Below are 26,135 nucleotides of genomic sequence, written 5' to 3'. Positions count from 1 at the left end.
TTGATAAGCTCTAAGCTGACCGACCCACATGCCCAGCGAGAAGCATGTACGTGCAGTGTTCTGCCCTCAAGAGTGAATACTGGGGAAGGGGTCCAGCTCCCCTCTCCCCCAACCAACCTTGGCTTCACAAGGACGCTGGCTGCTAAGAAACGAGAAGCATGCAGACACAGCTTGGGGCAAATGTGTACATAGACCAGTGTCTCTCAGTGGCCCAAGCTGAGGGGACACCAAGCCCAAGCGTGGTTCTACCAAAGGTAGTATCCAGGAAGGTGACCAGCTGGCCCAACTCCCGAAGACCGGGACGGGAAGCTTGAGGCTAAGGTGTGCGGAGAAGCACAGAATGAGAGTGCTATCCCACAGAAACACCTCCATGGACGTGTGGGGCATCCCTCACATCTGAGACCAGTAAACAGGCCTCCCTGCCATCCTGGTGACAACTCCCGAGACCAGGTACAGAGAGGCCGGCAGCAGGGGCAGAGGCTGTGTGTGGGCCAATCACATGGACACCCCAGCTCCCAGAAAGCCCAGCCACAAATCAGCAAAGACCAAAGCTAAGCCGTCCACATGGTCAGAGAACGGGGACGCACCAGCAATCTGGTGACAAGCTGATGACGTGGACATCACAAGCATGGCGGAGACGGTGCCTTAGCTCCTGGGGGTCTAGGGCTACAGCACAGATGTGTCTCTGTCGTCCTGACTCCCTGCTGACCATCCCAGAGCCACACTCGCCTCCAGAGGGGTACCCGTCCTCCCACCAGGACAACAGCTGTGCACCTGTGCCAGGAATTCATGGCCGAGGGGCAAACGGGGCGGGAGCTGCAGCTTCGCCAAATGCCAGAACACACTGGGCAGAAAGGGGAGCAGCCTCACGGCCTGAAGGACCTCTGCTCAGCGGGTTGGAAGGTCTTGGCATCCACGGAAAGACTTAGTCCACCACGGAACCCAGGCCCCCTCCCGGAAGCTGAAACAGCCCCTTCCACCGTCAGAGTCCCAATGACCACAGAACCAGCAGGTAGGTAGGGAAGAGGCTGCTTAACTGCTGGAATGATGGATCCCCACCACCATGGAGAAATGGAGTCCGTACTTATTAGGAGCTGCACTGTAACCCCCCCCACCCCGCAAATTCTTGTGTTGAAGTTCTAACTTCTAGTGCCTCCGCACAGGATTGTATTTGGAGAAGGAGCTTTTAAGGTGAGGAAAATGAGGTCCTGAGAGTGGGCAGTACTCCCGCAGGACTGGCATCCTCAGGAAAGGGCAACAGGACATAGAAGGTGGGGAAAAGGCCGTCATGGGTGAGCCCGAGCCCGGAAGAGAGGCCTTGGAAGGATCCAACTGAGCCCACGCCTTGATCGCAGACTTCTGGCCTCTGGGCCTCAGAGAGAACACACTTCTGTAGCTGGAGCTTTGGGGTCGGGGGTTTGCTCTACTTTGTTATGACAGCCTGAGCTGGCTGAGACAGGGATGCGTGACAGGGCAGGAGGAACACACCTGGAAGCCAGGGACCCACCGGGCACCCCCTCTGGCCCCTGTAAACTAATGGCGGCCTGCAGGGAACATAAGGGCTGGGCCCCCTGGCACTGAGCTCCATGGTACCCACACTGGCAAAGAGGAAAAGGAACAGGGGCTGACTATGGGGTTCAGATGAAGAGTGATCAAGATGACTTCTCCTACCCGCAATAAGGCACTTGGTGAGACCTGGCAGTCCTTGAGTTTTTCACATGGATGGGCAGCTGGCAGGTTGGGGGAAGCCAGGGAGGGTGAGCAGCCCTGGTCTTCCATCTGCCCTTTCAGACTCATCGCCTCCCCCTGACCAAAGCCCAGGTAAGCCCCAGAGGGCAGTAGAGGAGGAGAGTGGGATCAGGGCCTCCACACCTCAACTCTTGCTCACAGGGCACACCAGACTTGCTGCACCCCTGGGCTGAAGGTCTCTGCTCCTCACCAGGTGGCCTCTCCATACCTCTCTGTGTGGACCGGTGAGTGCTCCCTCACCTGCTCTGTGGCCCTGGGGTGGGAGGTAGGAGGCGGAGGGATCCTGGGTCCCGCACTTCCCCGTGCAGCATCCCTGCCCACTGTCACATCTCTGTGAACAGCCCCCAGTGTTCTTCATCTCAACATGCCATCTGTCTCCTTCTGGGCTCAGATATGGAACCAGGATGGCCCCAGGAGCAGGCACAGCTTGCAGCTAACATTGTGGGCCTTTTTTCCTGCTGGCCGTGGTTGGGGCCCGACAACCTGGAAGCTCCACCCCACCTCCCACCAGGTGGAGTGCAGGGGTCAGCCTGCTTGGGCCTCAAGGAGTGGGTCCTCATCTGGGCTCCAAGCTGACCCCGGCCGGCCCCCTCTCGCTCAGCAGAATGGGCATGGGACAGCAATGGAGCCCACTGCACCCAGCAATGAGGCCAAAGGCCCCAGGGAAACAGGAGAGCCATCCTAATGGCAGCTGGACCTCAGTCTCCACGTGCCGGGCCAGTGCCCTGTCCTAGCTCCCTCGGTGGGAGAACACTCTGAAGAGGAGGGACTTGGGGAAGGCCCTGCTCTAGCCAGGTTCCAAGTCTACCCTGGGCCCGGCCACAAAGGGTAACCCCAAGACTGACCAGTGGAAAGGCACTTTAAGTGGATGAGCAAAAGGACAGGAGAGGACAGATACAGCTGATGGATGGGCCACTGGTGGTCCAACCCATCTCAGTTCCTGGCCCCCCAGGCTGCCGGGTCAGCACAGGTTCACAGTCACCGGGTGGGGAGGGCTTCATAGGGCAGGGACCTCCACGTAGCGCACAGGGTTTGAGAAAGGGCCTGGTCGGGCCCAGTAGTCCACGGCTCGAACCTGGTAGAAGCCAGAGGTGACAGCGGCATCTGAGGGCGCAAAAGGGTGCTCTTGAGTGATAGCCCCCAGGACCCGCCCCAAACTCCCAGAGCTCCCTGGAGCCTACCCCACGGGACACTGTGCCAAGGCCCAGAAGTGGGGCAGCTAAGGCCAGGGCACAGGGCCGCAGGCACACCTGGGCTGAACACGAAGAGGTTGAAGGTCGACGGCTTGCTGCTGACAGGGGCGTACACCTCACCATCCGTGGAGAACTGGATCTCATAGGTCCACAGGCACCTGAGGGGACCAGTCAGGACCAGGGCTGGTGTCCCAGTGCAGTGGAGTATAGGGCAGACTCACAGCCCCTTCTCTGACCCCTCCCCGGGTCCCTGGCCCTCCTCCTGCAATGAGGACAGGCCACACTTGATGAAGAGAGGGAACTGGAGCCCAGATGCCACCTGCCAATGTTCCCTGCAGGGCCCCCACCCCAATCAAGCAGGGTGGGATGTCTTGGCCATTTCTGTGGCTGTGAAAACAGCGGGAGCAGTGCTATGACAGGCAGAGGTGGGGATGAGTTGGAGAACCAGAGTGGAGTGACCACGTGGGCACTGCAGCTTCAAGAAACTGGGCATAGACAGGGACAAGCAGCTCCTACAGGGTGGGGATTAGGGGAGTGGGAGTGAGTGCACTCACGCACTTGGAGCCCACGCGCTCATCCGACCAGACCAAAAGCACCTGCCCACTGGTCAAAGGCAGAGCACGGAGCCGGGTCACCTGCAGGGAGAGAGGCTCCGTGACTGGGGGGTTGGAGGGGCCTGCGCGGCGGGGCAGGAAGCAGCTACTTGCCTGGCCTGGTGGCTTCTCGGGGCGCGCGCACACGTGCACCAGCAGGAGCGAGGGCAGCTGGAGCTCCCGGCGAAGGGTCAGGCGGCCGCTGTCAGGAAAGAGTTGTGGCGCCACAGCCACCGGGTCCTGGGGACAGGAACTGGTGGTACTCTGGGCCTTGGGATCGCAACAGCCGCCCTGCCCCATCCTCCAACCTGCCCGCGGACCTCAGCTGCGCGCATGCGCCGGAACTCCTCTGTGGAGGGGAAGACCGGCTGGCCCAGACGCTGCCATTCGCCATGTGGGCTGCAGAGCTGGTTGTCCAAGTACAGCATGACGTAGACAAGCCCTGCGGAGCCAGATGCTGGAGCCACGCCCCACCGGGCCCGCCCACCAGAGCCACGCCCCCTCCCCGAGGACCTCAGCTCACCTGGGCCGGGGGGCACCCCACTCAGGCGCAGGGTCAAGGCGACGCTGCGGTTGGCGTGGGTGCGCGTGTCGTCACTCGCATAGACCAGCACCGTGGCGCGCCAGGCGTCAAGGGGGCCACTGGGGCTGTGGGCGCTGGCTAGCACGCCCACTGTGTGGTTGCTGTCCAGCACGGTCCCGGCTTGCGACACCTCAGCCCAGAGCTGCTCGCGGTCTACAGGGCCGGGGTGGGGTGGTCGCTAGGCAGAAGTCGCGGCCTCCCAGGACTGCCCTCCAGGGCCTGGCTTCCCACCATTCATTGCTCTCCAGTAGGGGTCCAGCACCAGGAGGGCCACAGTGACCCACTGAGCTGGGGAAGCGGGGTGGTGAGGGGCAGGAAACTCTCCCATCCTCCCCCATCCCCAGCAGGGCATATACATCCGTGCTTCCCCTGCCTGAGGGCCTTTGCACAAGCCACTAGGGCCCTACGGAGGCCTGAGTCCTGGCCCCACCCAGGGTGCCCCCCACGGCCTCCTCTGTCCCCAGTCTGGGCTGGCGCCGGGTAAGGGAAGGGGCGATACCCAGTAGGGCCAGCAGCGCCATGGCGGTGAGCACCGGCTTGCGCAGGAGCTGCACGTGCGGCGGCCGCGTGTTGTTGACCTGGAAGCGCGCAGTGAGCGTGCGCTGCGTGAAGAAGTGCGGGTGGTAACTCAAGAAGGCGTTGTCGTTGCTCAGGAGCGCATAGCGCATGGCCGAGCTGGTGTTGGCCAGCAGCAGGTTCTGGTGCTGCGCGATGACCTGCGGGCGTCCAGGTGGCAGCGCTCTTCCAGGCGCCCAAACCCCGGTTCCCCCGAAGGAACGGGGCCCAGGGGGTAGGTCCTGGGGGCTGACCTACCTTCACCACCATGGCCGCGTAGGTCACGTCCGCCCTCCAAGGCTGCGGCAGGGACCAGCCCACCAGGGGGTCTGCTTCATCGTTGTAAATGGGGGTGTCGGCAAACTTGGGGAAGAGCTGTTTTATCTGTTGCACCGTGGCCTTCTCCTGCTCCAGGATGTAGATGGAACTGCCCGCGCCCTGCGGCAATCAGCCTCAGGACCACTGGGCTGAAGACCAGGTGGGGCTTCAGCTGGCCGGGGTTCCCCGCTAGCGGAGGGGTGGGGACGGTACTGTACCTTTTTGTGGAGGGAGATGTAGTCCAGCCGCACGCCCGACTCACCCGTGAAGAAGTTGGTGCCGTTGTGACAGTGCCCCAGGAGGCCCCAGCAGAGCGGGGATCGGGGCCAGGGGTGGAAGGAGTCCCCGGGGCCTCCGAGGCGCAGAGCTGGGCTGGCAGCCCGCAGACCCTCGGAGCAGGCGTCATAGTAGTTCAGGAAGCCTGAGCCGGAGGGAACTCGAGTCCATCCCCTGGTGCCTGAGGGGCTGCTCCCGCCCCTTCTCCACTTACAGGACCTCAGAGCCGCCACCCACCTTGCATGGTCATGGACACGTTGTCAAAGTCGTGGTGGTCTGGCTCATTCCATGTCTCGAAATTCCACTTGGAAACATGTGAGAGTCCATACCGATCTGCAGAGTGTCCTCACTGTCACACATGCTCCCCCCTGCCCTGCGTGGGGAATGCCAAGCCTATCCCAACTCACAGGAAGTCTGCCTACAGCTGGACACTTGGCTATAACAAGGCTATCCAAACCCATATGAGCCCACTCCACCCTGCCTGGCCTCCTTCCCCATCAGGAGACCCTGGCTCAGGGCTCATGAGAGAGAAGACCAAGGAGGTGGCCCAGGTGGTATGGGAGAGCCTGCCCAGGAACGCCCACCCTGTCCCTCCACGGCCTGTGCCCTGCCCACCAATGTATCTCCTGGCCACAAGAGAGACCAGCTCCTTCCACTCAAACACCTGCTCCTTGTCCTCGAAGTTGGTGAAGCGTTTGGAGGGGCTGCCCATCAGTTCAAAGCCTGCAACACAGAAGGTGGCTGTCCGGCCGGGGGCCCCAGCTGCCCGCACAGAGGCCAGTCCTCCGCATATAACGAGCGAGGACTCAGAGGGGTCAGGTCATGGGGAGGGGACAGGACTAGAGTGCCGAGGGCGGGGCTGCTGCTTACCTGGGAGGAGCTGGTTCTCCCTGAGAAGATCCAGGTACCGATCCAGATGGGTGAAGTTGTAGCTCAGACCTTGCCCAGCTGATCCCCTGTGGAAGGATAGTGAATGTCAGGCCAGAGGACAGTGGGCCCCGGGCTGAAACTGTCGCCACATTTAAGCATGTAGAGAGCCTGCAAGGTGACACACAGGTCTCAGATCCAGGCTCCTCAGTCGGTCCCACCCCTTGGAAAACACCAATGATGGCAGCCTAGCAGTCATTCACAGCCTAGTATGAACCAGTGTGCCTGTACTGGAAGCCTACCCCCAAGCCTTCAGGAGCTCAGAACAGCTTTGGGCTCAGGTGTGGCATGGGGCAGGCAGGCCTTTTGGGAAGGGTACAATAGAATGGAGTAGGGGAAAACAAGTCACCCTACAGACAGCTGACTATGGAGTGGGGAGCCATGAAACAGGGGAGGACCTGGGGGACGCCACACCCTGCTTCTTGGCATCTCCTGGAAGCCAGGGCTCCAGATTTGTCTCAGGAGTATTCCTCTTCCCTCCCACACTCAGAAAAGGGAGAAGGGCAGCCTCCCCACCCTACTTCATTCATCCCAGACTGTGGCCCAAATTCTTCCAGGTTCACATTCTGGGAGGAGACAGAAATCATCAGGCAACTATTTGAATCTTCAAGAGCACATCAGATGTACCCTGAAGGGGAAGGGCCAGGGAGCAAAGGATCAGGCAGGGAGGGCCTCTCTGAGGTCACGTCTAAGACCTACCAAGTAGTGAGACAAAGCGAGCAATGAGAATGCTGGGGGAACAGCCAGGGCAGCATGTGCAATGGCCCTGAGGTTGGAGCAAACTCGTAGTGATCAAACAGCAGAAAACATGGCGTGGACCTGGGGCACAATAGGGTGCAGGCTGTGACAGGGTCACAGAAGATCTTGTTCCCAAGGTGAGGATGGGCCCCTGACTCAGAGTGAAATGGGGAGCCCTGTCAGAGATCCAGGGAGAAAAGTGCCATGGCTTTGTTTTGAAAACTTTTTTCTTTTAAAGATTTTATTTATTTATTTATTTGACAGACAGAGATCACAACTAGGCAGAGAAGCAGGCAGAGAGAGAGGGGGAAGCAGGCTCCCTGCTGAGCAGAGAGCCCGATGCGGGGCTCAATCCCAGGACCCTGAGATCATGACCTGAGCTGAAGGCAGAGGGTTTAACCCGCTGAGCCACTCAGGCACACCTGAAAACTTTTTTTTCAACAGTTTTAGTTTTATAGCAAAACTGAGAGGAGGCAGAGAGACTTCCCATTTTCCCTCTGCTTGCACGTGGGCTCAGCCTTCCCCGTGAGCCATGTCCGCACCCGAGTGGGATATCCCTTATGATGGACCAGCCTCCACGGACACACCACCATCACCCAGAGTCCACAGATGACATCGGGGTGCTCCCCTGGGGGGCACGTTCTGTGGGTCTGGATGAGGGCATCAGGAGAGGCGCCCACCACCACAGTATCACCTAGAGTTGCTTCCCAGCCCCCACATGACCCGTGCTCCCCCTGTTTGCCCTCCTCCTCCCAGCCCCCGACAACTGCAGATCTACCAACTGGCCCCATAGTTTTCCCTTTTGCCATGATGTTTGGAAAGGTCCCCGGAGAGCAGTGCAGCACCAGTACTGGGTGGTGGCCACACAGCAGCAGAAAGGAGCTGGAGCAGATGGGCTTACAAGGTAGAAGGGACAACCTGCGGGTGGGTGGAGCGGGTCTCACACAGCCCCTCACACTTCGCCTGAGCAGCTCGGCCAGTAGGGGTACGGGTGGTCTCTGAGGGTGGACCTGGCATTGGGGGCTGAAGGAGGAAACTGGTGGCCTTGCAGTCAGGCACAGGCAAGGCGCCAGGACGGAAGGAGTCGTGCAGGGGTACGTGGCCCAGGCTGAGGGGCACTGCCTCGGGAGGAGCATAGGCAGGTGGTCCGGCAGGCCTCTCAGGGCTCCCCCTGAGAACATGCCTGGTCCCTTCACGGTCTGTCCCAGGAAAGAAGGTGGCTGGGGATGGGAAGCCCTGCAGTGCGCCCTCTTGTGGCCATTGGGGAGGAGAAGGGTGAGGTCACCTCAGAAAACGGGCCCTGAACAGCCTTCGTCTGTCGACCTCTCCATCCCACACCACAGTCTGGCCCACAGTCATCTCCCTGGGCACAGTGATGACAAGGATAAGTCAACACCTCTCCGCTACGTCCTTCTCTCCCCCACGCCTCGCTTTGTACAGGGTCAAGGCTGAGCCTGGGCTGGGCCTTCAAAGCCCACACCGGGACCAGGGCAAGCCACCACACATGTGGGCCTCCTGCTCCTCCCAGGCCCGGTACTCTGCTTTCCCTGGCTGGCCCTTCTGTGCAGGGCTGCGTCCTCCCACTCCTGAGGCCCAGCAGGACAAGCCTGTGGGCAGTGGGGCTCACCTCCCTCACCTGTTCCCCTCCCATCCAAAGGTCACAACTGGCAGCAAAGAAAACTAACAAGCACTTGGGTAAAAATTAAATGTGCATAGCAGACGGTTCCAAAGTCCCACTGCTGTGGGGGGGTGGGCAGAGGTGATGGAGTGACCAAAGGGAAAGTTAGGACATGTGCAGGGGCTCCAGGCACATGGAGCCTCCCTCTAGCCCCTGGAGGCAATGACCCCAGCCTGCACACACTGGGTGCCCAGCAGGTCTCAGACATGTGCTGCCATGTGTGGTGTCCTGGGCCAATGAGGTACCACGGGGGAGCCCCAACACAGAGGCATCCGCAGTCTGTCACCCTGGGTGGGTAGGAGCGTACCCTGGCCCAGCCAGCCCTCACAGCTAAGGATACCCAGGGCCAAAAAACCCCCCTCAGAGTGACCCCCAGCCAAGGAATCCCAGGGAGCAGTCCTTGGGCTCCACCGTGGGTGTCTGGGTTCCCCCTCTGCCTGGCCCCTTCAGAGTGAGGAGCTGAGACCTCAGGGAGGGGGCTGAGCGGTGAGGTGAAGTGCACACAGGCCTGGGTCTCCACCGACCAGCCTGCATTCTGCGGCCCGGGTCCGCACCTGGACGGGAGACCTCGGGCTCCTGGCACGTGGGCCACGGCTGCCGCAGCCACACAAAGGGCTCATTCACGCGCCCCGGCGGAGGTCGGGCTGCACCGAGCACACTCCCCCCCAACCCCCGCAACCACTGCGGGGGCCTGAGCGCCTGCGCCAGAGGACAGCGCGGCGACCCGCCCGGTGAGTGCTCGGGTGAGAGCGGACCCGCCGCGGCCGCGCGTGCTATAAGGTGGGGGTCGCGCACGGAGGGGACGTGGGCGAAGTCGTGGGGCGCGGGCTCCCGGAGCAGGAGGGCGGGGCCGCGCGCGCTCAGAGCGGGAGTGATGCAGGGGCGCGCGGCGGGCTGATGGACCCGCCCCCTGAGGGAGCCCGCAGCCTCAGTCTGAACGTGGGGCTAGGAGGGTGTCTTAGGGCCGGCTGGCGGGAGAGGCTGGTGCTCTCCATCTTCCCAGCCAGCACCGGGGAAAACGCGGGTCTGGTCCTCAGGGCCCTGGAAGCAAAACGCGCCGCAGACCCGGCCCCTTTGCACTCAGGGTCGGGATCAATGTCTTCCTTTCCAAATAAGTGTACTTGACAATTTAAAACCGAGATTTAAAGACAAATACTAAGGAAATAACCATGTGGCTTAGGGCTGGGCAGACACCCCCAGAGGGGGGGTCCAGGAGGACGAACCCCAAGGCCCCTGTCCGGGGGAAGTCTGCAGCTCCGTGGGCCGGTGGAGTGAGGGGGTGTGGGCCTCAGGAGCCCCTCTGACAAGCAAGCGCCCAGGACTAGGTACCTGTGTGCGGGGCCAGACCACAGGTGCCCATCACCAGCCTCAATGCAGAGAAGCCAGGAAGGGCATGTAGGGGGCAGGGGCAGGAGGAGGGGGTCCTGCAAACCTCTAAAAGATCAGATGTGACCTCAACTGCTACTCCTTCACCTGATTTAGACACCCAGCCCCAGCAGAATGTGAGCCCAATCCCTGCCAGCGGGGGCGGGGGGGGGGGGCAAGGCTGGCTCCCTGCTGCAGCTGACAGGGTGGAGGCTCTGGGTGGGCCCACTGCCCACTGAGCCCCTCCCGGAAGCAGCTTCGCCTGCCCTGCATCTCACCCCTGGTGCTTTCCCACCCAGAGCTTCCAGAAACCCTGACCATCCCCTTCCTAACTCAGGAAGGGCCCCTTCCCATGCTAGGTCCCCACCCCGAGGAACCCCTCTCCTCCAGCAGCACCCAGGCCCCCTCACCCAGCACGCACATGCTAACCATGGCTGCCACTGCTCTGGGCACCAAGGAGTCCTTTGGGTCACACAACCCCAAGGAGTTCTCTCACTGCCCCCCTGCCAGTACTGGGGCAGGAGATAAGGTAGATGCCCCCCCAGAGCTACCCTCCCCTCTGCACCCCAAGGTGTGCCTGATGACCCCAGGGAGGGGCCTGAGGCTCTCCTGCTCTGGGCAAAGCAGGAGGTTTGCAGGACCCCCTCCTCCTGCCCCTGCTCCCCACCAGAGGTCACGTGGGTCCTGGGCTGGACGTGGGGGCGGAGACCCTAGGTGTGTCCTGGGGGGACGGGAGAGCACTAGGGGCTATGGGGCCAGGGCAGCCCCATGGGATGGGTCCCTTTGCACACATAATCCTTCAAGATCCTGGCGATGGAATTTCACCTCAGTTATTCGGTATAAAGGTGGGGGACCTGAGATCGCAACAGTCCTCTTATGGTTTCTGGAGCACGAGGGTAACCATCTAAAGCCATCACGTGCCTTCCCCCCAGCCCCAGCCCATGCCAGGCACCTGTCAGTCATGCAGGTGCTCAGACCACCCACCCCCTCCCAGCAAGAGGGCACCCCTCCTGGGTAGCGTATCTTGGTGCCTGCTGGCCCTCCAGCAATCCACAAGTGTGCATGCACAAAAACCTCACACCCGCCTTCCACACAAGGACATGGAACAGAGGCTGAGGATACAGCTGCCCAGGGCCACCCTGGCCAGCGCTCCGGCTTGGACTAGATCTGTCCCTCCTTACAACAGGAAGGGTGACCAGGGACAGGATGAAGAGCTCGCCCCTCCCCCAGGGTCCCTCCCCACTCCTCACCTACCCCTGGGTAGTTGTGGTGACGACAGTAAAAGGCCCCAGAGCGGAAGGGTCCCTTGCGGCCTGTGTCCCGGGGGACTTCCGCCTCCCCCAAGGACCCCAGCATCCAAGCACCCTGCCCCAGCCACTAGGCACCCTCGCCCACTCTGTCCCGCACCTGGGGCAGCGCAGGGAGGCTGGGAGCTTAACAGGAGGCCCGGAACAATTGTTTGTGAACCTCTGATTACAGTGCAAGTCCCTGGATTAGCCGACAGGTAACACCAGTCTGGGGGAAACCCATGACTCAGCAAATTTTGGGGGTAAATAATTTAACTGCAAACCCAGCTGCCCAGGCAGTCAGATGGTCACCACGGAGCACTGCTCCCGGCAGGCACCACATCTGCCACGGCTGGGCTCCTGGCTCCAGCTCTGCACTCGAACCCTGCTGCCCACACCCCACCCCCCCCCACACTGGCCAAAAGAAGCCAGAGGGCTCTGGAGGCCCAGCCGGCCGGCTCACTCCAGCCCCAGAGGACCCGCAGGCCAGCTGCCTTGCTACCCTCCAGTACCCCAAGCCTGTGAGGGGCTCCTCAGGTAAGACCATCCAGCGTCCTGCTGCGGGACTGTGAAATCCCTGAGGCGACCAAAGAAGCCAGCTCCCTGGGGGAAGGGAAGTGCGGGACCGGTTGCAGGTCTCCTTTGTGGACCCGCAGGCACAAGGCAGATACCACTGAAGCAGTCCCCTCCAACACACCCAGACTCTGGGGCTGTGTGCTGAGGTCTTCCCAGGAAGGAAACCCACTCAGCATCCCTCTGGAGTTCAGGGGGCTCTGGCTGCCCGCACCTCCCGCCATACGGTCCTCCACACTCTGGGGAGATGCCAGGCCCTGTGTTGTGGGCCAGGGGTGGGAAGGCAAGAGCAGGCTGGGCCCTGGAAGGCCCACTGTCCTTGGGACACAAGGGACAGTCCCACACTTTTGTTCACGGTGCACCTGTGTGGTCTGAAGAGTATTATCACACCCTGGGCAAGGAGACCCCACAATTCTGGGGGATGAGGCAGAGGACAGAGACCAGTCACCCCAACCTCCCTACCCCCTGGCCCCCACTGAGATCACCCTCCCAAAGCCATCCCAGGAGTTCTGGCACAGAGACTGGGGTGGCCAGCGCTGCTGGCCCAGCACAGATTAGGGGTCCCAGGATCTCCAAGGTTCAACAGGGCCTTGGGAGGTCTCCCTCCTCCGAACCCATGGTACAGAGGTGATGGAAGGGCTGCCAAAGGGGACCATGGTGGTTTGGATGGGTGACAGAGGGGCCACTGCCTGCCCGGGGAAGTGGACAGGGAACAGGAGAGCTGGGTTTGGCCACGCATAGGTCTGGGGCTCTGTGCTGCCCTCTGACCCCAGCAGTGACACACGCGTCCGTTGCAGGTTCCCCTGAGGAGTGTGGCGGGCCAGGATGGAAGTGTCTGCTGAGGGCACGCTGCAGGGCACGGGACCGGTGCTGGTGCGCCGGCGGTCCCCAGGGTCCCTGGGCCTGCGTGAGATGCTCAAAGCCAGGCTGTGGCACAGCTGCACGTGCAGCACGCAGAGGGCCTGGACGCTGGTGCAGGACCTGCTCCCCGCCACCCGCTGGCTGCGCCAGTACCACCCGCGGGAGGCCCTGGTGGGTGATGTTATGTCTGGGCTGGTCATTGGCATCATCCTGGTGCCCCAGGCCATCGCCTACTCGCTGTTGGCAGGGCTACAGCCCATCTACAGCCTGTACACGTCCTTCTTTGCAAACCTCATCTATTTCCTCATGGGCACCTCGCACCACGTCTCCGTGGGCATCTTCAGCTTGCTCTGCCTCATGGTGGGCCAGGTGGTGGACCGCGAGCTCCTGCTGGCTGGCTTCGGGCCTGCCCAGGAGGGGCCCGGGCCTGGGGACAACAGCAGCACCATCAACGCCTCGGCTGCTGTGGCGGGGCTCAGGCCGCAGGACTGTGACCAGGACTGCTACGCCATCCGCATCGCCACTGCCCTTACACTGGTGGCCGGCATCTACCAGGTGAGGGGCCGCCAGGGTGGGGATTCTGCAGAGTGAGGTGCAAGCCCCTCGGGTGCTTACCACCCACTCGGAGGGCCAAGCCCAGGGCAGTGTAGGGTCGGGGCCTCGGAGGACGGTGGGTTTAACCAGCAAGGACAGGACAGAGCCAGCAGAGGTGGGCACGGGATGGCACCCCAGGATGGGGGTACCCAAGGCTCTGAGGATGCCCAGGAATAGGGACCCTGTCCGGCGAGCTGTGGCCTAGACAGGAAGGGTCGGCTCGAGCTGCGGACTGGCCTGACTGGCTCACATAGCCCCCTGGGTTTCCTGTCCCCGGAAGGACCCCGAGGGACTGCCTCTCTTCCCGCAGCTTCCCCATGTCCTCGGCTCTCCTGGACCAGGCCTGTCCTGTCCACCCCCAATGTCACACCCTGCCAGGGGCCCCAAGTCTCCCGGGATGGGGGCAGTGCCCCGCGCGGGACAGGGGAAAGGAGCTGCTTGCTGCTGCCTGGAGCCCGCACACAGAAGAGGACCGGCAATGAGCACACGAGGCTGCGTGTGCTCCTCCAGTGTCTGCTGTGCTTGTGTGCACACGCACGTGCAGGGAACTCCACACATAGTCCGCTCGGGAGACAGGCAGCGGCGGTGAAGGGGTGAGGGGCTCTGGGCTTCCACCACACTCACCCCACCCTGTCTGCAGGTGCTCCTGGGCATGCTCCGGCTAGGCTTCGTGTCCGCCTACCTGTCTCAGCCGCTGCTTGAGGGCTTTGCCATGGGGGCCTCGGTGACGATCCTGACCTCCCAGCTGAAGCATCTGCTAGGCGTGCGGATCCCACGGCACCAAGGGCCGGGCATGGTGGTCAGCACGTGGCTGAGCCTGGTACGCGGCGCTGGGCAGGCCAACCTGTGCGACGTGGTCACCAGTGTCACATGCCTGGCCGTGCTGCTGGCCGGCAAGGAGCTCTCTGAGCGCTACCAGCGCCACCTGAAGGTGCCCCTGCCCACGGAGCTAGTGGTCATCGTGGCGGCCACAATGGTGTCCCATTTTGGGCAGCTCCATGAACGCTTTGGCTCCAGCGTGGCTGGTGACATCCCCACGGGCTTCATGGCCCCCCGGGTGCCAGACCTGGGGCTGATGTGGCGCGTGGTGCTGGACGCAGTGCCACTGGCCCTCGTGGGCTCCGCCTTCTCCATCTCTCTGGCGGAGATGTTTGCCCGGAGCCATGGCTACTCTGTGAGGGCCAACCAGGAGCTGCTGGCCGTGGGCTGCTGCAACGTGCTGCCAGCCTTCTTCCACTGCTACGTCACCAGTGCCGCGCTGTCCAAGACCCTGGTGAAGACGGCCACTGGCTGCCGCACACAGCTGTCCAGCGTAGTCAGTGCTGCCGTGGTGCTGCTGGTGCTGCTGGCGCTGGCACCGCTCTTCCGGGACCTGCAGCGGTGTGTGCTGGCCTGTGTCATCGTCGTCAGCCTGCGTGGCGCCTTGCGCAAGGTCAGGGACGTCCCACAGCTGTGGCGGCTCAGCCCAGCCGACGCACTGGTCTGGGTGGCCACCGCGGCCACCTGTGCACTGGTCACCGTCGAGGTGGGGCTGCTGGCAGGCATCCTCCTGTCCCTGCTCAGCCTGGCTGGCCGTACCCAGCGCCCGCGCGCCGCCCTGCTCGCTCAGATTGGGGACTCTGGCTTCTACGAGGACACGGCGGAGTTCGAGGGCCTGGTCCCCGAGCCTGGGGTGCGGATATTCCGCTTTGCAGGGCCGCTCTACTACGCTAACAAGGACTTTTTTCTGCAGTCCCTCTCCAGCCTCACGGGGCTGGACGCAGGGCGTGCGGCCACCAGGAAGAAGGAGCGGGGCCTGGAGGCCAGGGTCAGTGAGGGAGACCCTGTTGAGGGCATGGACCTGGGCCCAGGGACCAGCACGGCGGCCCTGGTGTCCACGGCAGCCGGCTTCCACACCGTGGTCATCGACTGTGCACCCCTGCTCTTCCTGGATGCAGCCGGTGTGGCCACGCTACGGGACCTACGCCGAGACTATGCAGCCCTGGGAGTCACGCTGCTCCTGGCCTGCTGCAGCCCCTTGGTGCGGGACACCCTGAGGAGAGGCGGCTTCCTTGGGGAGGACCAGGGTGACCTGACTGAGGATGGGCAGCTCTTCCACAGCGTGCATAGTGCCGTGCAGAGGGCCCGAGCCCGCCACAGGGTGCCAGCAGCCACGGACTCCGCCCTCTAGCAGAGCCTCCGTTCTGCCCCAGGAGCCCTCAGCAGATACGCGCACACCATTGGTCACTGACATCAGTTGCCACAACTCCTCCAAGACTGATGCTGTGCCCCTCTGCCCTGGAGGGAACACACGGAGGCCCCTGACACTTAAACATCCAAGAGCGACTCCCTTGAAACAAACCACCCCAGTGCCACCCCGGGCCACAGGCTGAGCATCCGTGGTCCTGCAGGGTCGATTTGACGCTGGATGTCACCGTCTTATTTGAACAAGGTCCCCAAGGCAATCATGACGCCTCCAAGGTGCCAACAGGATACTGGTCCCTTGCCCCGCCCAGTCCCAGTCCCACTGGGTGAGAGGTGGCAGCTCTGGCCAGGGGCAAGACGGTCCCTATATCTCTCGAAGTCTTCCAAACACACACCCAAGTGTTCCTTACGTCCCATGCCTTGGCTGGGCGGAGCCTTGCAGGGCCAAAGGAGAGGGGGTGTGACCAACAACTTCAGCTCAGCCCCTGGGCATTCTTCCTGCAAAGCCTGACCAGCCAGCACACTGCACGAGGTCTGTGGGTGCATGGGCGCTGGGCCAGCCACAAAGCTGGTGCAGTGGGACACCCACCTGCCCCCAAGCCTCTAAGTGATGTCCTGCAGGCTGCCAGCTGTGCCCAACCCAGGGGCCGCCCAGCGCCCACCACAGCCCCCAGACTGCACAGCCCGCACACCCGGACAGAGTCTTCCTCTTGGCCTCGGTCTTCACCTCCATAAAGGGGGCTCTGCCAGCTGCCCCCATCACTCACCGGGCTGTAATGAGCTCCAGCAGCCAGTGGGTCCGGACCTGCTCAATGCCACCATGAGGGACAGCACCCACATAGGCCAGGTTAAGCTGCTGGTCCCAGCTGAGGTCATACTGGTCAGCCTGGCTGTGAGGCAGTGGGGGGCTGGGGACAGAAAAAGGGGGATGTGGCATGAGTCCCATGGACAGGCCCAGGCTTGCCCAGGACACCCATCTCCAGCAGCTGGACAGAAAGTGCCTGCCAGTGAATGTTACTGTCCCTGATGTAATAAAATGACCCCTCACACCAGGAATGTCAGGAAGTCTTATGTTTATGGAAAGCAGGGGCTCCCTGAAGGGAGAGGACCGCATCCCAGTACCCTGCTCCTTCCCCTTCAGCCAGGTGCTCTCAGCCAGAAGCAGGCCACAGAGGGGGTGGGAGCCACAAGGAGGTGGGAGACAGGGGCAGTCTGAGACACAGCGGGGTGGGAGACCGGTCTCCTGGTAGGGATGTATGAAGTCACTGTGGCTGCCCCCTCAGGAGGGTCCTGGTCTGCTGCCTCTCCTGCGCTTGGCCTGCCCCAGATGGCCGGCAGGCAAACTCAGGGCCTGTCCAGAGGCCTCTGGCACCCACTCAGAAAACCCTTCTTGGCACCCAAAACACTGCCTGGAGCCCGCGAACAGAGAAAACTCTGGGTCTGACTGACGGGGGACCCTGAGGGTAAGGAGTAAACCAGCCAGCGACGGGTTACGACCCAGGCAGCCGTCCTCCCATCAGAGCGCCTAAGGTGGGCCCTGGGCGCGAGAGGGGAAGGGTCTCTCCAATGCAACCAGGGGGACCCAGAGCGTGTCCCGGGTTCAGGAGGAGCGCGCGGCGGGATGGGGGCGAGATGGGCCTCTCGGGCCTCAGTTTCCTCGCACGGAGCTCTCACCAGAAGCCGGTGCTCCTCCAGAAGGGCCGCAGAGGCCGCAGAACGCGGGCCGCGTCCACAAGCAGGAGGTGCGGGGCCTCTGCCAGGGCCCGGGGCGTGGCCAGCAGCGCGGCCAGCAGCGTGAGCAGCGGGGTGCGGGAGCGCGGTGCCCACATGGTCGGGTGGGCGCGGGGGCGCGGGGACGCACGGTCGCCGCAGGTCCGGCGGGTCGTCTGTGCTCCGGGAGCCGAGGGCTGCGCGGCGCCGACCCGTTCCACCTCCGGGTCGCACGCCACGTGACTGCCGCGGCGGGTTCTCAGAACCCGGGCGGGGCTGGCCTGGCGAGGGGCGGGGCTAGCGAGGGGGCGGGGATTGGGGATGGTCCCCGCTGGGCTCTAGCCTGCGGGTCGTGGGTCGCGGCCCCTTCCCAGCAGTGGGGCCACCTCTGCTGAAGTGCGGCTGTGCGCCGACGCGTCCCGCAGGAGCGCTGCGCTTTCCCGGGGCCTGAGCGAGCTCTTTTCTGGTTCGCGCTTCAGAGGGTCGCCCCGGAGACCAGCCGGGAAGTAGCCGAATGCACGGGTCAGGCGGCCACTTGATGGCTCTGACCTGCGATGGCTGGATGGTGTGCACAGGTGGTCAGACGGGGGCACGTTCGGAAGATGAGCGCTAGGACTTCCAGTGGATGGGATGCAGGGGGTGGGAGAGTCAAAGGAGAGCCCGTGCAGGGTGGACTTGGCTCGGGGAAGGGACAAGGAGCAGGTGCGGTCAGTGCGCAGGCCGGCTGGGAGAAACCGAGTGGACCTTGCTGACAGCTGGGTGGCCCGGCCTGGCTGTGCTCATCCTTACACTCCACGTGCAGGCGCACGCGTGGCGGAGCACCATGGCTTCCACAGTTGGACGTGTCCCCACACTGTGACTGGCTCCATCCGCCCTCCTGTGGGAAGCCCCAGAACCCCTCCCTGGAGGCCGCCCACCGACCAGCCCCTCAGGCTGGCGACAGAGCAGTGTCTGCAGAGGTAAGAGCTCGGGGCTGGCTAGCACTACTGGAAGATCCCCAGCCAGGGATCTGGGGGGCCTGAAAGCCGCAGGGAAGGCACAAAGACCGCTGCCCAGGCATATGGCTGTGAAGGGCTGAAGCCAAAGGCCAAGGAAGCATTTTCAGAGCTCACTGACTTTTCAACAGAAACCAGTACACAGTGAGAGGAATGCTTCAAAGTCCTGGAAACACACAACAGGGGAGCTAGAATTCTGAACCCAGCAAGAAGTTAACTTCAAAAGAAAAGGTCAGATAAAGACTTTGCGGAGAAATGGACTCTGGAGACACTGGTCGCCACTGGCCCTCACCTGAGGAGATGGTAACTGGGGCCCTCAAAACAGAATGACCCCCACAGCCCAGAGCTTCAAGAACAGTGTGTTGTATATAAACCTAATGAAGAGTGCTTTCTAAAACCAGAACAGAATGTCTTCTGCGACTTAAATACCCCAGGGAATTGAAAGGCATGACAGTAGTACAGAAGTTGTGAGCAGAATAATTGCAGTGTGATTGGCTGGCCCACAGCCAGACCCTGGGCCTCATCCCAGGACCTCTGAGTGTGACCTTTCATGGTGAAGGGACTTGCAGGTGAGATTAAGTGAGGGATCTTGAGATGGGGAGATAATCCTGGATGATCCCAGCGGGGCCTGTATCTCATCACTGCATCCTTGTAGGGGGAGACAGAGGGAGACTTGACAGGTGAGTGGCTGCATAAAGACCTCAGAAGAGAGGTATACTGTGTACTCAGGCTTTGTTCAGACCAGGTACAGTAAGACACACACACAGGGGGGCACCTGGGTGGCTCAGTGGGTTAAGCCGCTGCCTTCGGTTCAGGTCATGATCTCAGAGTCCTGGGATCGAGCCCCGCATCGGGCTCTCTGCTCAGCGGGGAGCCTGCTTCCTCCTCTCTCTGCCTGCCTCTCTGCCTGCTTGTGATCTCTCTGTCAAATAAATAAATAAAATCTTTAAAAAAAAAAAAAGACACACACACAGGGAGATGATTGCAATGAACGAAGAAGTTCATATTCAGGATACGAGGAGACAGAAGGCTGGGCACTTGGGCATGGCCACACAGGAACACCAGGAGTGGGGAGAGATCAGCAGAGAGCCTCGTGGGAAGTTTGCATCACACAGAGGCTGAACACATCTCCCCTTCAGGACAGGGAAGGACAGAGAAATCTTTTCAGGTTAGTGTAGGTGAGAGTTGGGCAAAGGGCCCTTAATTAGGGGAGCTTAAGGCCTGGGGCAAGATAAACACTTATCTTGGGGTCCATTCATTGAAATGGGATATGATGAGGAATTGTTTAACAGGATCATTATGTCCCTCAGTGAAACGGGTTCTGTGGAACCTCTCAGAAACATGGCGGTTTCAAGTGACGTGTGTCTTGGTTACGGTGCTGGTAATGTTTCTAACTCCAAAAGGTAAGGATGTCTTGGTCACAACTCGTATTGTGGCCTTCGTGTATCGACGCATGTGTGATTTCAAGTTACATTTTTGGCATCTGTGAGTCAAGAGAGTCCCAGTGTTCTCTACTCTGAAGGGGACAGTTCTTACGCAGTGGTCTGACAGTGTGTCATCAGTGTGAAGATGGGCCATTGTTGCCCAGAGCACCCACTGCTCAGGCACCTGTATGAAGTTGGCTAAAGTGCTGGCCTTGGGTCCTGTCCATGTTCGGGGATGTCCTGGCAGTAGGACTCCAGTGGGGTTGGTCACACATGGTGGCTGGTGGTGATGTTTACATGGCCTGCCTGCTCCTGAGCCTCCAAGTCCCAAGGGGCTCCCAGACAGCCAGCAGCCTGGGGAGGAATGTGTTGCTAGTGGGACCCAATAGGACTCCAAGCTGTTGGACCTCTGTGTCCTAATGAGTGTGTCCTAGGAATCCCCTTGGAGGAGGGCACCATGTTGGAGAGAGGTGGCTGCGTCAGGATCTTGTATGGGGGTTGGTGCTGTGGTGCAGCTCTGGGCAGCCGGGAGAGCTGCACTGTGTCCCCTCAGGTGTGGAAGTAGCCGCTGCAGATAGGCTGTTGAAACAAGCCAGAATCGGACATTTCAGCCCATCAGTACGAGCAAATGTTTACTGGTTGGGTGGGTACAATCCGAATGGTGTTGGGTACTAAGTGTGTGGCCCCTGATGGGCAGGACCACATCATGGAGGGGGCGGGGGAGGGGTTCTGGTAATCCACCACTAGTTGCTCCTAATTTTTCCAGGTGAAAGAACACACAAGATCAGGCCTGTATCTTCTCTCCTCTTTTTCTTTTTTTTTTTTTTCTTTCTGGTTTTAGGGTTTTCACTCCTGCCTCTGGCTGATAGGAGGAAACTAAGAGGGAAGGGCCTGCAGGAGCCTCCCTGGGATGGCTCCAACCCAGCAGCATCCCTTTCCCTTGTTTCTTCTCTTAGGGCAAGATCTTCTTTTTTCCCTCTTAAACAAAATCAGGACGGTATCTTCTCCCTTCTTTTTTTTTTCCCCCCTCCCCTGCCTGTATTTGCTTATTTCCTTCCTTCCTGATGCTCTGGCATCTGGAGCCGTGGTCCCGGAGAAAGTGCTTCTCCAAGGGCTACACGGTTCCTAGAGAGAGCCCACACCCCCAAGCCACCCTTCATTTCTCTCACATGCCAAGCCAATACCCCCTTGCCCCAGATCATGCCAAGGCCAGATACTGGACAACTAGGGACGGCCACTATAGCCCAGGCCTGCCAAAATTATTCAAACTGCCCGATCCTAAACTTACTCCTTGTGCCTGCTGCTCACCCTTTCCTTCCCATGAAAACCCCAATAAAGGCTCTGGGCTACATTCCCTTTGCTCCCCTTCTGCCTTCTGACTCCAACTGGTGCTTCCCCCTGTGGCCCTGCGTGGTATGGGGTACCTGATTCTCTTGAGAAATGTAAGTAATAAATTATTCTTCCAAAGGCAGGTGTTTGCATTTCTGTCACCTTAGCCTATCTGATTAAAACAAATCCCAGGGATGGGGGCCCTGGGTGTCTCAGTCGGTGAAGCGTCTACCTTGGCCTCAGGTCATGAACTCCGGGTCCCGGAACTGAACCCCGTGTCAGGGTCCCTGCTCGGTGGGGAGTCTGCTTCTCCCTCTGCCCCAGCTCATGCTCACTCCCTCAAATAAACAAAATCTTTTTTTATAAGATTTTATTTATTTATTTGACACAGAGAGAGAGATCACAAGCAGGCAGAGAGGCAGGCAGAGAGAGAGGAAGAGAAGCAGGCTCCCTGTTGAGCAGAGAGCCTGATGTGGGGTTCGATCCCAGGACCCTGAGATCATGACCTGAGCTGAAGGCAGAGGCTTAACCCACTGAGCCACCCAGGCACCCCCAAATAAGCAAAATCTTTTTTTTTTTTAAATCCTGGGTACACAGTTTAGAGTAAAGATGCTGTGCTTTGATGGTGGAAGAAGGGGTCATGAGCACCGGATTGCAAAGAACACAGCTCCAGAAGGTAGAGAAAGCCAGCAGGAGGCCTCTAAAGGGAGCGTGTCCTGCCCGCACCTTGAGCACATGGAAGGCCTTCTGCTCTTGGATCAGGGCTGTTGAGCCCAGTGGAGAAGAGACCCTATGGTCCTGGCCAAAGATGGACACGGATTCCTTAGTCATATGATCAGATGGCTTTGTCAACTTTGCTAAAGGAAGATGCTAGGACCACAGCAGTTCCCACACTGCCTCGGGCTCCCTCTGTCAGTCACACTTCCCCTCTTCTGGGTGGTTCTGGGGAGGTGGGGAAGCCTTTTCTGGATCTGCCCAAGGGGAAGCTGAGTGGTGGAAACATCGGCTTGGGTTTACTGGACTGTATGCACATTGTTCCTGGTCACTTCTTTGCGAACTTAATGCCAGACATCCTGGCACAGAGGACAGCTTCCAGGAACAGCGTGGCAACTAACCAAAAGGAGTGAATCACATGAACTTTTGGAACAGGATTAAACATTCTGCCGATTTAACAGGAAATGCTGACATCAGCAAGATAATGGAGAACGCTGAGAGCCAATGTGACAAGGACATGACGTAAGAAGGTTCATGAGATCCGTAAGGACATTTGAGATTAGTCATAGCACGAGAAAATGAAGTGCCCCAGACTTTCCAGCTTATAAACGAAACGAATTTGTCAAAGTTCTCTCCAAATCTGACAGCAGTCTTAGCTAGATAGGAGTTATGAGTAATGAGTGCCCAAGTGAGGACTTTGGTGACCTAGCAGCCATGAAGGGTTGAAGCCATGAAAGGTTGTTTTCAATCAACCTTGTTAGAGACGCTAAGTTCTTCTTCTCTTTTCTCCCTGGAAAATAATATTGAAAAATTGTTATAAGAAGAGACAATAAGGGGCATTGGGTGGCTCAGTGGGTTAAAGCCTCTGCCTTCAGCTCGGGTCATGATCTCAGGGTCCTGGGATCAAGCCCCGCATCGGGCTCTCTGCTCATCAGGGAGTCTGCTTCCTCCTCTCTCTCTGCCTGCTTCTCTGCCTACTTGTGATCTCCGTCTGTTAAATAAATAAATAAAATCTTTAAAAAAAAAAAAGAAGAGACAATAAAAACATGTAGATGAAAAATTTATTCTAGTGGCGTACCATGCAGCTATGATAAAAATTATGGTATTTTCTGGATTTTGTGGTGTTTCTGGTATTGGTCAGTTTTTAAGAATATTATGATTTCCTTTCTCCTTTTGAATACATTTGTATCTAATTCTATGATGACTTGCATTCTTTCTTAAAGAGAGAGGCTGTGGGTTGCCAAGATGGGATACTGCATCACCCACACTGCCAAGATAGGCCTGGCAGCTTCGGGAGATGGAACTGTGAACCCAGCAGCATTTCTGTGGCCTCAGGGCCTACAGGCTCTTGAACAGGACGCAAAGGCCCTCCCTAGCAAGGAAAGGCTGATCAGTTGGATGAGATGAAGGCTTAAGAAGGCCTGTTCACCCAGAGCCACAGGAGAGCGACAGGACTGTCCTGGTGTGGAGGAGGTGGCGCTGACCCAGGAAACTTCAGTATTCACGGATCTTGGAATCGCGAATTCATCTGCTCGCTAAACCCTTTGTAAGCCCACAGTGTCCATGGTCATTCGGGGATGTGGCCAGAGCAGCGAGGATAGAGCAGGACCCGATGTCCCTGGCGGAGACAGGAGGAGGCAGCGCCCTACCTTCTCGGTTCGGCTCGTCCTGGAAACCAGTGTCCTGTCTGTTGTCTGTCTAATACCCCATGTCCTGCATTTTCGTGCTTTTGGCAGTGACTCCGTGGCTGAAAATGCGCCCCCCAACCCCCACGTGGTGCTGGAGTCCCACCCAGGGCTCTACATGCCAGAGGCTGCGATGGGCCCACGGAGGAAACTGTGGGTGGGGCGGGTTTTGTTCAGGCTTGAGGCATGGCGATGCTGGCCACTGGTTCCTTGATGAGCCAACAGCAGAGTCAGTAAGGGGACTTCAGATAGAAGCCACATGACACACGGTTCTGTTGTGACCAGTGGCTTCCAGGAAGCTGACCCTGTCTTCCCCCCCAGGAGCCCGGGCTGTGTATTCATGGCTCCAGAGTGCAGCAGCCATGGACGGTGAGAATGGACTGTTGTTGACAAATCAATCATCTCTAGAGCTTGAAAACTACAAATCAATAAAGACAAGATGCTCACTAGAAAAATGATGGAGTCACAAACAAACGGGGCCTTACGAGCTGAGCTGCGGGTGGCAGGTGGATCTGCGATAAGGGTCTGGTGACTGCCTTGCCCCCAAGGGACAGAAGTGGAAACCAGACCACAGCCTCCCAGAAAGGCTGCAACTCTGAGACCATTAGTTGTCACACTAGTGCACGGAGAGAAATTTCCTACGTTGCCAGTGGACATACACATTTTTATTTTTGTGCGTGGGTCTATTTTTCTTTGGGATTATCTTCTAGAGGTGGTCACAGCATGTCCTATGGCCCAGCAAGGTTTCTCCAGTGGACGTGTGCACACACAGACCAGAGCTCCTGGAAGCGTGTTTCCTAACAACCGAAGTCTGGCTCCAGCACACAAGCATGTCCACAGCAGAGAGAAGCCGTGGTGCGGCTGCTAATGTGCACTGAGCGTGCTCCAGGAGCAAAGGGACCCACCCACGGCACTCAGAGCAGAGCGCGGGCGTCAGAGGCCCCCAGCGAACAATGCCCAGCTGGCCGGTTTCCGTGCGAGTCTGCCAGGCTCCCTGTAACCGAGTACCACGAGCCAAGGGACTTGGACAACAGGCAAGGATTCTGTCACTAATTCATGTATTGAAACTCTACCCCTGTGGATGGCGTTTGGAGGTGGGGCCTTTGGGGGTCAAGAGCACGGGATGGGGTTAGTGCCCTTGTGAAAAGGGACACCAGATAGCTTGTTCTCTCTGTCTCTCTGCTGCCGTGTGAGGAGCCAAGCGAGAAGGCCCATCTGCAAATGAAGATGAGTCCCCCACACAGAACGTGACTGAGAGCCACCCTGACCTCAGACTTGCAGCCTCCAGAACTTTGAGAAGTACACATTGTTCAAGGCCCCCAGCCTGTGGCTGGCTTGTGTTGTGTTGGGGCGCCTGAGCTTACTGAGACTTCGAGGGGAGAGAAGGGGAGGGTACGGCCTGTAGACCCAAAGCTTTCTGTGGTAGCATGGGCATGAAGTGGGCCACCCAGATCCTCGAGCAGCGCCATGCTCCAGGCACAGATGTTTTCAGCCATCAGCTAGAAGCTGCTAGCTATTCTGGTAGGGGTCCCAAGAAGTTTGTGGAAGGTTTGACAGCAGTGTGTCTGCCATTTCCGTTGGCACACTGCATCAGAGAGCAGAGTTAGGTTTCTGCAGAAATGGACATGTGGTAACCCTTCTCCAGGTGTTTCCCCTGCTCCCCACTTTCTCACACATGGAGAGATATGTCCGTGGTCCTGTTTCCTAAGAAGTCAGCTATAGTTTGTATGGTGCCAAGTGGTCTTCCATAGAAACCTGCCCCTTCTCAGGCACCATGGCTAGATTATAACCCTCCCAGGGCCAGGAGGCACATTGGTCCTGGGGCCTGGTCCTCACCTGTGACTTGTGGCCTGGCTGAGGGCAGGTTCAGGTAGCTGGGTGGGTTGAAGCCAGAATGAGGGTGCTGAGAAGACAAGGAGAAAGGAGTGGCCCCAGGGCCTTTGCACTCTCTCTGTTTCCCCATGCTTGGATGTTTTCCTGCTGCCCACAGCCCAGCTCCTCCTGGGCACTCAGGCCTGGCTCCCTCCATCCATGCCTGGTACTAAGACATTAAGTGGCTTGCTTCTTTATTTTTCAGTTTGTTGTCTGTCAACCCCAGAACTCAGCTCCAGGAGGGCAGACATGCCAGCCCAATCAATGCTCTGGGTGTGCAGTGAGTGGTTTCCAGACAGTGAAGAACCGTCCTGGGAATGAGGGTGAGAGTCCTGCCGCCTTCTCAGGACCCGGTCTCCCGCAGAGACAGCTTGTCTCTCTCCCTCTGCTGTCCACACCTGGAATCCCCCTCAGCAAAACAAGGCACTGCAACTGTCTCTCACTCCACAGGCCCTCCCAGCAGGCCCAACACACTTCCAGGGCATTGCCTTCCTGGCCTTTTGGTCATCGCTCCCCACCCCCACTCTGGACATTATTCTCCCCTGGTTGCATCCCTCACCCGGTTTTTCTCCTCTGGGACCCTGGGACTCTACCCTTCTCCACCCCTACAGGAGCCAACCTCTCCCTGCAGCCCTGCTTGTCCCTTCTGGGTCCCCCAAGAACACCCTTGGCCCATGATGCCCATTTTGGCCACATGCATGGCAATTTGCGCTCAGGCCCACAGAAGGAGGGACCCTGGAGTGATTTCTGGCAGACAACGGGGTCAGGGTGACCTTTGTGAGCACGTCCCCCACATGTCCCCAGCACCGCCTGGACAAAACAAAGCTGTGTGCGCTGTGGTTGTCCCTTCTGAAGCCAGACATTTCTGCAGGGCTGGCTGGCAGAACTCACTGCCTTCCCCGGGAGTGGGTGGTGGTGGGTTTTCCTAGCGGG

General features: G+C 59.6%; 2 protein-coding genes across 7 annotated transcripts; one reads left to right on the top strand and one right to left on the bottom strand.

Moving 5' to 3' along the window:
• Positions 1-2,590: 2,590 nt before the first annotated feature.
• IDUA (alpha-L-iduronidase) lies at positions 2,591-17,442 on the bottom strand. Of its 3 annotated transcripts, none has more exons than XR_007125243.1 (14): positions 17,148-17,442; positions 16,241-16,381; positions 6,138-6,223; positions 5,883-5,990; positions 5,505-5,600; positions 5,210-5,412; positions 4,932-5,111; positions 4,618-4,834; positions 4,059-4,271; positions 3,856-3,977; positions 3,650-3,775; positions 3,497-3,577; positions 3,000-3,100; positions 2,591-2,853 (listed from the first exon to the last, which is right to left on the bottom strand). XR_007125243.1 is itself a non-coding variant. In XM_047718578.1 (14 exons), exons 1-14 carry the CDS (start codon positions 17,300-17,302, stop codon positions 2,747-2,749), a joined length of 1,932 nt encoding a protein of 643 aa, XP_047574534.1. In that variant the 5' UTR covers positions 17,303-17,442; the 3' UTR covers positions 2,591-2,746. The 3 variants fall into 3 exon arrangements, 1 of the variants encoding a protein (XP_047574534.1); XM_047718578.1 differs by having other exon boundaries at positions 3,501-3,577; XR_007125244.1 differs by lacking the exon at positions 3,497-3,577.
• On the top strand, positions 8,699-16,229 carry SLC26A1 (solute carrier family 26 member 1). 4 transcript variants are annotated; one of them, XM_047718576.1, is made up of 4 exons: positions 11,528-11,798; positions 12,632-13,250; positions 13,930-14,109; positions 15,033-15,251. In XM_047718576.1, exons 2-4 carry the CDS (start codon positions 12,660-12,662, stop codon positions 15,102-15,104), a joined length of 843 nt encoding a protein of 280 aa, XP_047574532.1. In that variant the 5' UTR covers positions 11,528-11,798; positions 12,632-12,659; the 3' UTR covers positions 15,105-15,251. The 4 variants fall into 4 exon arrangements, with proteins under 4 accessions (XP_047574531.1, XP_047574533.1, XP_047574532.1 ...); XM_047718575.1 differs by lacking the exon at positions 11,528-11,798 and adding an exon at positions 8,699-9,341 and having other exon boundaries at positions 13,930-16,229; XM_047718577.1 differs by lacking the exon at positions 13,930-14,109 and having other exon boundaries at positions 11,525-11,798.
• Positions 17,443-26,135: the final 8,693 nt, after the last annotated feature.

This window comes from Lutra lutra, chromosome 2, assembly GCF_902655055.1.
Source record: "Lutra lutra chromosome 2, mLutLut1.2, whole genome shotgun sequence".
NCBI classification, from domain to species: Eukaryota; Metazoa; Chordata; class Mammalia; order Carnivora; family Mustelidae; genus Lutra; species Lutra lutra.
This window is presented reverse-complemented; position numbering and strand designations above follow the sequence as displayed.

What these genes read in the sequence shown, in the direction of transcription:
- SLC26A1 (XM_047718575.1), top strand. Translation starts at nt 12,660, where the DNA reads ATGGAAGTGTCTGCTGAGGGCACGCTGCAGGGCACGGGACCGGTGCTG. An exon ending in TGGTGGCCGGCATCTACCAG is followed by an intron (nt 13,251 to 13,929) that starts GTGAGGGGCCGC and finishes CCCTGTCTGCAG; the next exon opens with GTGCTCCTGGGCATGCTCCG.
- IDUA (XM_047718578.1), bottom strand. Translation starts at nt 17,302, where the DNA reads ATGTGGGCACCGCGCTCCCGCACCCCGCTGCTCACGCTGCTGGCCGCG. An exon ending in TGGAGGAGCACCGGCTTCTG is followed by an intron (nt 16,382 to 17,147) that starts GTGAGAGCTCCG and finishes TTCTGTCCCCAG; the next exon opens with CCCCCCACTGCCTCACAGCC. An exon ending in ACATCTCCCTCCACAAAAAG is followed by an intron (nt 5,112 to 5,209) that starts GTACAGTACCGT and finishes TGATTGCCGCAG; the next exon opens with GGCGCGGGCAGTTCCATCTA.